General features: G+C 39.8%; 1 protein-coding gene across 1 annotated transcript in view; it reads right to left on the bottom strand.

Annotated features, from left to right (window-relative positions):
- Positions 1-10,388, bottom strand: part of SRPX (sushi-repeat containing protein, X-linked) — a 62,881-nt gene that overhangs the window by 6,742 nt on the left and 45,751 nt on the right. Inside the window, exons 5-7 of the mRNA XM_009997418.1 lie at positions 8,284-8,475; positions 7,501-7,677; positions 1,285-1,411 (exon numbers count right to left, since the gene is read on the bottom strand). Coding sequence (XP_009995720.1) covers positions 1,285-1,411; positions 7,501-7,677; positions 8,284-8,475 — 496 coding nt within the window. The remainder of the gene's footprint in view (positions 1-1,284; positions 1,412-7,500; positions 7,678-8,283; positions 8,476-10,388) is intronic.

Here is a 10,388-nt window from a genome sequence, read left to right as displayed (position 1 = left end):
ACCACAGGACCCAGTGCATTTAAGGAAAACAGTACATACTGTGTAAGACATCACAGTTTAGGAAGATTGTATAAAAATATAGATGTGATTTATGGAAAAGCTTCCACAGATTCAACAGCTAGCCTCTTCTGGGCTGGAACAATCACTCATATGACAAAGTCTACGTGGGATATTCCCCATGTCTTTTGCCTGCCAGACATCAATTGGTTCATAAAAAAGACTTTGGAAATCCTTTATTCTGACACTTTTCAAGGTTTTTATTTTATCAGGCTGACTTTTTTTTAATGCTACTAATTGGCATAAAATTATTATGTCAGACTTCACCTGTAACATTTTTTTAATGGTGCAATTAATACTTCTGATGTTATTAAAATCATAGCAATAAAAAGGCAATGACATTGAGTCTTTCAAGAGCTTTTTTGTATTCACATAAACTTTAAACACCTTTAAGTTTACAACTTTGAGCTTTTAAGCTTAACCAGTCCACTAATACACCATTAAAATGTAACTTGCTTACTGAAAGAATTCGTTTTTCTATACTCTTGCTGTTAGAACAATCTAGATAGATTGACATAAATCCTGCATGATAAAGATGGGAAAATCAGAGACAGCAGTAACATCACAAGTACACCTTGCTTTTCTGGAAAATGTGACTGTGAAATCATAAAAACTGACAAGGAAATTTTGAAAAAAGCGTTAAGTTTAAATCCAATGTTTAAAGCTACCAACATTTAAAATGAGAAGCATTACTTCAAGGGTAACTGCAGAATGCTGGGACATCAGTAGCCATCACTACTTCAGGAAGAAGCCTAAGAATGACTGCACATACTGGTTTGTGACACAATTCCCCTTGTTTTTTTCAAGACAGTTAAAATTGCCTCTGCTGCTACCTCCAATGCACTATTCTCTTTTCATTGTTATGTATACAAGGTAACTTGCAGCAAGAAAATTTGTTGCCTATGGGACCCAGAAAGAAGCTCTGGAAAATTTCACAGGTGCAATCAAAATTCTATTGCTGTTTATTCCATCAGCTCTAAAATAACCACAATGGTCTACTACCCTTCATGTAGAAGCCAGTTCCTGAATGATTCACCTCCAAGTTGTCAACTTTTTCAGTTAAAAATGCAATTCTTTACAGGCCAGTGACATGCAACAGCTAGAAATAAGAATCTAGAAGGAATCAAGGGGAAAGGGGCACTTGGCCACCCTCATCAGCTGAACTGCTAACCAAGGACTCCAGAAATGAAGAGGAGAAAATGAAAACATCCACAGGTTTGCACCTACTCTGTCAGAATCCCATCAGCCGTGTCCCGTCCCTCCGGGGTGTCCCAGAACACTCTGGCTGTCAGTTTGTTGGGCTCTGCAGTCTTCTCCTTCACACTTGGGCACTGGATTCTTGGAGGCTCAGTATCTGTTGAAATAAATGTCACAGAGATGGGTACCTATGCCTCTGTTATAGCTACACATTTTCTTCACAGCTGTTGCCCTGCTGTCAGCATAGCCTGGGGACCACCTCACACTGCAGTCGTCCCAGCCAAGGCATGAGGAGCCTGTGACTTCCCACCTTTGTGTAAGAAGTGCAGGATACAAGAATGATCAACCCCTTGCAATGCGAAAAACTAATTAAAAGTAGTTACTGTAAGTTCCTTTACATAGTCCCCAGCTAAAAAGCAATGTCAACAAATGGGCATATATTTAGCTTCCAGCTCCAATAAGGAACGCCCAAGATTGTACCCAAGAAGTATGGATGTTTTGTTCATTTGCTCTTCCTCTCTTTGTTCATCTGTGCAGTAGATATTGTGATTAAGAACACTTGTAAAGCATGTGGAACATAAATGTCTCTCTGTATGACAATTTTGCATGTTACTGTTGACATGTGGGTTATTTTCCCTGCAGCAATGGCAAAAACAAACAACAGAAGACTGATGTCATTGTCATTTTGCAGAGAATTGCTGCTGCATTTTATTTTTTTCAAGTAATTCTTATAATAATGCCTTATGGGTAACGTACCTCATCTACTTTTTGTTTTATATTTTGAAAGCTTGTTTAACTGCTACCAGAATGCTGTTGACTATTATTCAGGAGTAAAGACACAGTGGTGACAATAAAAGACCCTGGTGGAGGACAAAGGTGATGCACAGATACTTGTCTTCAGCCACAATCATTGCCCATCCTACCAGCAATGCATGGGCAAACCAAGCCCAAACACCACCACACTCATTAATTAAAAAAATTCACCTTTAGTAGTTTAATCTTAGGTTTTTGACCACCTCTTGGGTTATGGCCAAAATTAAGTCTAAATCCATGGATTCACACAGCATCTTTAAAAATTAACAACGACACATGACTGATCTTTACCTGCAATTAGAAAGTAGTCCCTAAAACGCTGCTTAAATGTAAAGGGTGGCTGGCCTTGTCTCTTCATTTGCAGGGCAAATAAAAAGTGTTATTTGGCTTGCTTTCAAAGAAATAACAATGAAAAAACATTTAGATTTTTATAAAGTATAAAATATACAAAAAAATATTTCACAGACCCTTACATTGTACAAGCAAGACAATGTTTTCTACCAGTTTAACTAGGCCAAGTGCAGCCCTGCTATAGCCTCCTCAAACATTTAATGGTATTCCAAGAACTTGGGACCCTGGAAAACTATCTTCTCTCTCTTTCTTCTGTGTTGCCCTCCAGCCCCAAACACCGCAGCTTTGTGAGGCACTTCCACAGGAAGAGTTCCTGTCTTAGTTTTGCACAGGAATGGGTGGGAGAGACCCAGATAAGTAACTTTCATACCAATTATTCTGTTATTCAGAAAACATCAGGAATATTGCAAATTACCTTACACAAATGATGATTTTTATGGGATTTGTTTGGTAAACAATGAAAAAGTATCTCCTCCTGTGATATTGGGAAGAAACTGTTGATTTCTTCGTAGATCCTACTAGAGGGTGAAACAGCAAGAGTGGACTCCCACTACAGGCAGTGGAGCAATCAAAAATGAACAGCAGAATCCTCTAAACAGCTTTTGAAGCTTCCTGTACTTCACATTAACACCTTTCACTAAACATATATAAGGCCTTTACTTCTTCCTTATGGATTCTTTAACATTTTCACTCACTCCTCCCTTCCTTTGTCTGCTATGGTATGCAAATGAGCAGGAGTTCCAAGCATCCACCCTGGCTGCAGGGAGCACTTTTTGTCTCCTTTCCTCATGCTTCTTATTCACAACCTTCTATTTCTAGAGTACCTTCCCATTATGTGTGGAAACCTGCTCACACTGCAGCCAGCAAGAGCTCTGGCCTCCTCTACAAAACTATGTTGTCAATAATCTCTCCCCCCTCTGTGTAGCTCAATTAGGGTAGGAAATAACTCAGTCTCCCCAAGGCTGCTTCAGGCTCTGGTTAGTTTACTGTGGTGACAGCTCACCACTGTGCTATGGACAGCATACAGTAAATAAACATAATGCTGGAATAGAAGACAGAACAACATTTAAGGATACAGTGTTTTAAGCAGTTAATTAATCAGAAAGCTCATTATGCTATTGAGTGCAGAGAAGACTGGTTGGTATGAACCGGCTTGGGCTTCCACATCGTACAGACGAACAATATGGTTACTGTGGGAACCAACTCACCAGGCACCCACGGGCCAGGCAGCCCTTTTAGCTGGACTTAAAAGTTCCTGGAAAGGCTATTTTTTTTGGACATTTCAGCTTCCTCTCAGAATTCAACAGGCACTAAATGAACCCCACCAGAGCAACACTGCTTTGAAACAGACCAAGAGAAAGCAGCTTTCTACTTAATTAGGCTTGGTCACAGCTTGGTCGCATCTTGGCAGAAGGAAGACGGGTGTAAAAAGACCCAACATATTTAAATGCAGAGAAGGTGACCAGAGGACATCTAGGCAAATGCACAGTGGCTACACTGAAACACAATCCCCTGCAAAAAAATGTCAATAAAATGTATGACGTGAACAAGGTGCCCACCTGCAGCTCAGAAATTTAAGCTGATTCACAAACAAATCCCAACAGAGTAACCCACAAGACTGCTGACTGCTGGGGAGGTTTTATCAGAGGAAAATATCATCCCATAAGCACCAGATTGTCAGATTCTTACTTAATAAGTATTCCTGGCCAGAGCTGGAGCCAGGACGTGCTGCAAAGTGTCTGATCCCGTATTGCTAGTCTTATGCTTTTACTACAGTGTCACTACTGGAAAATGGAAATGGATGAGAAGCCAAGCAGATTTATTTAAGCTGTTTAGCAGGGCTATGTACTAAATGGGTGAATCTCACCTGCCGGGTTTAAGTCATGGGCAGAGAAATTGGGTTTTCATAAAAAATGTGGTGCTGTTCAGCTACATTCTTGTATTTTTTTGCTTTTCTTGATTACTTGGCAGCAGCAACTGGTACTCTGGGGAAGCAGCACTGCAGACACAGCATCAGAAGGTCAGCTGTGGAATACCAAATTTTAAAGCAGGCTTTTGAACTTTGTGGAGAAAAATGTGAAGTTATAAAATAGGTCTTAGTTTTGGTTTTGTTTGTTCTTTTTTAAACACTGCTGGGACTGGCCATATCAACATAATTTAAAGAGCTTTTTAACTGCCTTTCTCATAGTTTGTTAGAAGGTTTACATTTATTTGCTTGTAAATTTGGGATTACAAGAGGAAAGAAACAGAGGGATGGTACTGAATGCCCACTGCTTGCTTCTCCAAGAGTGGGACAGGTAAGCAGCCTACTGCTGCATAAACTCGCTGTTATTACTGATGACATGAAAGGATGGCTGGATGTTAGGCTCAAAACATTAGTCTGTGTCAAGAGCATAAAGAGATGAAGAGACTGAAAATCATAAAAAGGGGAATGAAAAACATTTTTCTGTTCTCCCCACCCCCCTCCACAAGGCATTGCTCCGTATTTCAAAACATCCAGAACCAAGGCCTGTATAATTAATGACTCTGAGAGTGCAAAGCTTGTTTCAGACATCCGTGGTTGGAAGCTGTTAACTAACTGTCAATACAGTCTTAGGATGTGACAAAGGGATGACTCAGCATGGTGACAGCCATTTACCACAACCTCTGTTATACAATCAGGAGGAAAATGAAACCTTTATAGAAGAAAAGACTGTAAGATGTTTCAATCTTCTAGAGGAAAATACCTATTTCAATCTATGTTATTGATATATTTTATATATAATAATATATATAATATTGTATAATGAAAATATTATTCAAGTGAGTATTACCATTTTTAGCTGATAACCAAGAGCAGCTGTATATTAATCTTTTTTAATCAGTTATTTCAGCAACATCAAGAATATCCATCTTCTTAAAGGAGGGGGACAGAAGACAGACACTCTGCTTTGTTAGGACAGAATGCTCTCTGTCTGTAAGGGATTCTGTGACTGCCAAAACATACCTAATTTTCTTTAATTAAAAAGAAAAACCTCTTTTCCCCCTTTGTTTCAGCAATGATGTTAGCCTTACTCACTTCCTACATGGATCTTGAGCACTGCAATGTGAATCCCACATAAGGCTAAGCAGTGCAGAGAGGAAAGCTCCTTGTTTTCAAGAGGATTATAAATTCCAGTCTGCAGTAATTTTTCCATGCTTGATGCTAACAGCTGTGGTGCCCCCAGGCCACTTCCCTCCCTATTTGCAATGACATGAATGTTACCAGCCCATGCCTATGTTCACACATAAACACCTCTACTGTGCACAGTGCAACTATCTGCTTACATGCTAAAGGAAGGAATAAACCAGCTTCTTTGCTTTTGTATTGCTCCTCTCGTACCAGCCCATGCCTATGTTCACACATAAACATTGCTTTTGTGTTGCTCCTCTCACCTTCATTTTACTCCTCAGCTGAAAGTGAGCTGTTCAGCAAGTTCTCTTCTGGCTACTGGTAAGCTTTCCTAGGATGCAGTTCACTGATGACTTTTCTGTAACTACTGAATTACAGTAAGGGATGTGTGTTCAATTGCAAACTGCATTATACGGTTAGGGTCATGTCTGGTCACAAAAAAGTCTCTATCCTACCCATCAAGAGGTCAAAAGATAACCTTATTAAACAGGTTTCTAACTGCATATAACTCACTAGTTACATGTAGGAACTTTGTGCAGACAAGGTTTGACAGGGTCTTCTCCATACTACGTGGTATTACCTAAACTTAAATAATAGTATTAATTTTCTGGGTTACCTGGGACTTGCAATTATACCCTATGCAACAACTACCCTGCATTTTTTTAATTAAAAATAAATGTTAGTGCTAATTTACCCTCTTTTTAAAATTTTTTTTAAACACAGACTTGCTTACTCTGCTTCTGCAAGACAACATCCTCTGTAATAAGAACCTTGTTGCTGCAAACAGATGAGGTTCTAAAAGTGCCAGGAAACCCAAAACCCAGGGGACATTTCATCATTCCCAGACTTAAAACGGTTTGTTTTAGTTCTTCTGCCCACACCACTGAGAAGAACAAGGCTTGTTTTTGTAAATAAAAATAAGAGACATCACAGTCTAGACCTAAGCAGCAGGCTAATTTCTACATTTGTAGAAACTCCATGTAACAGGAAACCTGATCAAAATTCTACAAACATCAAGCCACAGTGGAGAAACTCCAAAGCCATTTGCTAGCCTAGACTGAGCCACAGGCATTCTGAGGAAAACCAAGTTATCATACACAGAAAACACTGAGCACAAATACTCTACCACCCACAAGCTTAAACTACTGGTAGCCAATTCCGATGGCCAAAAAATACTTTCCTTTGTGGGTGGCTGCTGAGCCTTTTATCAGAGACTCCCCAGAAAAAACAAAACAAAACAAAAACAACAACCAAAAAAAGAGCAGCAGCTAAGCTTTCACTATTTCCTGGAATCTCATTAGTTGGAAGGAAAGCTAAATCTCAGTATTTGTATATAGCAAAAATTATTCCAGCTGAGGCTCTTGGGAAACCGCTGACAGTGTGATGAAAACTGTGGGCATAACTAATACGAACTAGCCTGAAAGTTAGTTTAGTTCACTGCAACCATGCTGGTAACTAAAATCCATTTATATTCCCTGTATATATTTGGAAACCATAATCCCAAGAAAAAAAAGAAACACAGGAGGTTAGAAAAAGGATTTAGTTTCAAACTTGCTTTATCATTAAGTTGCAGAGAGCAGGACAGACTCCAGCACAGAGTACGTGCTAGAAGAGCAGCACAGTAGTTACAGACTAGCAGTGAGTCACCCAGGAGATCACTGAAGGCTGTTACATGCATTGTAAAGCACTGATGGTTTACACCAGCCTTGTCTCTATTATAAAGTGGCAATGCCTGGGCCTGACAATGTATGTGTAAGCCAGTCACTTGTGACTGAAAGTACTAATTGACAAGAGAGCATTCTGTATCCCTTGGAAAACTGTTCTCCGCCTCCTCAAAAGGGACAGTTGCCTTTTTCATTTGGAGGACTCAGGCACCAGCAGTTACCTCAAGATTCCGAGTTCGCAGGATGCAGACCAACTGTCCTACTTACCAATGCAGGATGCTGACCGGCCACTCCAGACCTTGTTGTCCATGCAGGTTACTATACGGTCGCCTTTCAGCTGGTACCCTGGTGAGCAGTAGTACTCACACCTTGAGCCAAAGTAGGCACCATCTAAACACTTGAAGCCCCCATTGGTCGGCATGGACAGGGTGGGGCAGCGCTTTTCTGGAACAGACAACAAAGATTTCTGGAGGCCTATTATCCCCCTTTAGAATTATGTGAATATTACACAGAAAAAAGAAGGTGGCAAGTGACAAGTGGGAGTAAGTCATGTCCCACATGAGGCTTTTCACACTGTTCTTATTAGCTGCATTTCAAATTTAACTTTACATACTCAGGGGCTTAATGCAATATTTATATGAGAAAAAGATTACAAGTACCTATAACTGCCCTCTCAGAAAATGTTCTACTGTATGAGCCCACTTAGACAATTGACACAAATTGTGTCAGCCTACAAAATCCAAGATGGGTGGTATCTTAAAGGAGCTTTATGGCTCTCTTATAAAATTATTCCCACAAATCAAAATTCCACACTCATAAAATGTTCCCTATCTTTGTACTCTCCCAAGAGTCTTTGCACCACTCATGATACTTACCACACCATGTACCACTGTAAGACAGTCATCAACAAGGCAATACACATATCCAAGCTACTCTCAACATTTAAAACGCAAATTACAATCCCAAGATTACTGTTTCAAAGGCAAGTAAAATTTGCTGTCTGCTGAATCTGAGAGGCAAGCCCCACACGCAGACTTCACAGCTACTTACGTTTGCACAGCACCTTCCCAGACCAGCGTTTGCTTGACTGACAAATGAGTTGCTGAGGGCCATGCAGTTCATAGCCTTTTTGACAGCTAATATCACATCTTGTCCCCAGTACATTCTTGTAATATTCCCCTTGAGGTGTCCTGCAGTTTGCATAACCATGTTTCACCTTAATGGGGGAGCACCACGGTGTTTCTAGCACAGAGAACAAAAAAACACTCATAGTACTTTGCAGAATGTAAAAGGTCAAACACAAAATCACTTTTTTTATTCAAGGTCACAGAGAAGAAATGGAATAACAATTTTTTAAAAAGTCTTATTTTAAAAGCCACCAATCCTAAAAGTGGAAAAGCAACAGTGCAGCAAGGTGCATTAAGTCTTACATACCAGAAGGTCGGCCCTTCTAAAACTAGCAGCTCTTATTTATTACAAACCTTAAAGACTGTAGCCGTTAGATTTGGAGGGGTGTGAGGTGTGGTCTATGGGTTTTTTTCGTTCATGGAATAAGTGTGCCACCATGTGGACAGCTTGATGACAACCAGACCTTTTTCCCCTCATGTTTTTTAAATGGATACACCTAACTGAATGTCAAATACATCTTCTATTATTTACCTTACAATTATGAAAAAGTAGTTTGGTGGAAAGTGGGTTTTGTTTGGTTTTTCCTTCAGAATTATTTACTGTCCTTCACCTTAATCTCTATTCCATAGTTACCAAAAGACATTAAAAAAAACCCCATCAGCTGACTTCAGCCACTTTGCTGAGGGGTTGTATCACAGTGGCTTGCATTGTTCATGCTTGCTGTGAACCAAATGACAACTGGGAGATCAGATGAGGGCGTAAGCTAACAGAACAGAAGTCAACCAGCTACTGCTGAAGTAATGAGTGATGACAGCACCCATCTCTGCAGCCTCCCTGGCTGCTTACCCCACTGACACTGGTGTAGTCTCAAGCACCACCTCTGACCACTCTCTGGGGAAAGCCACATGTTATATTTCGATGCACCCTCAGCTCAGTCAGCTCCTGGACAAATCCTCCTCCTCCTGAGTTAACAGCAGCTTTTCCAGGGGTCTCATCCCCAAAATTTCCAGCTTTTCTGTCCACTTGTTCTTTTCATGCTCTGAGACCCTAAACTTCAATTTTATTTTTTTTAATTAAAAAAAAAAAAGCTTTTCCCACTTATTGTAAATTCTCCTTAACTAAGGAAGAGGCCTCAGTTTTTCTGCAGAAGGGTTTAAACCTGAAGTTACTACGATAACACTGACTAAAGGGGCATAAAAGGGGGGCTGAAGACTTGGGTAGGCTGAGAACTTTTATCCCAGACAGCTAGGAAATCCTTCAGCAAGTTAGTTAAAAATATTTATGCCTCAGGTCTTCCACACATATAAGGTGCAAATGCACATGGCTGATTTCCTTTGTAAAGGGCATTAAGACAAATAGACTTTGCAACAAGATCAAGAGGCTAATCATAATTTCAAAAAAGACAAAGCAGCTGTTTCATGTATTGCAAATTGCCTAAGTTTTTCTGCAAATTTTTGTGGCTTTACAAGTATGCTTGCCATGTGTAAACAGATGCACATTTTGTTTTGTTGTGTTTGTTGTTTTTTAAGAAAAGAGTAAAGAGTGGCTAACAGCTAACAACTGCAGTTTGATGCACAAACAGAATACTGAAAAAGCAAAAGCCCTTCTTGTAGTGTCATTACAGCTATGGTGGTCTACAGAAAGAAAGCAAGGCTCCTGTGGAGAGGTAATACATCTTGCACTGGACCAAATGATACCATCGGAAAGAAAAACAAAAACAGACATGCTTTTGGATGCAGATAACTTGGAATAGCTTAGGAAGAATATCTGTTTGATCTAACGCATTATTATGCTTACTCTAGAACTGAATGTGATTAAAAGAAAGTAGCTAAGGAAGGGTCTGTAAAGGGGAAAAGAGCTGGGTTTAGACCAACTGTATCACTGAAAAAAAACCCAGAGAACTTGAAAAGCTTATGTGCCTGAAAGCACATCAAACGATACAACAAAGCTTTAGATCAAAGTTTGTTTATTTTTAAGTGAAAGCATGTATTGGTTTTCAAAGGCTAAGCAGCTACATAGAGTATTTA

Source organism: Chaetura pelagica, unplaced genomic scaffold, assembly GCF_000747805.2.
Source record: "Chaetura pelagica isolate M959 unplaced genomic scaffold, ChaPel_1.0 scaffold750, whole genome shotgun sequence".
Taxonomy (NCBI): Eukaryota; Metazoa; Chordata; class Aves; order Apodiformes; family Apodidae; genus Chaetura; species Chaetura pelagica.
Note: the sequence above shows the minus strand (reverse complement) of the source record. Positions and strands in the feature narration are given on the sequence as shown.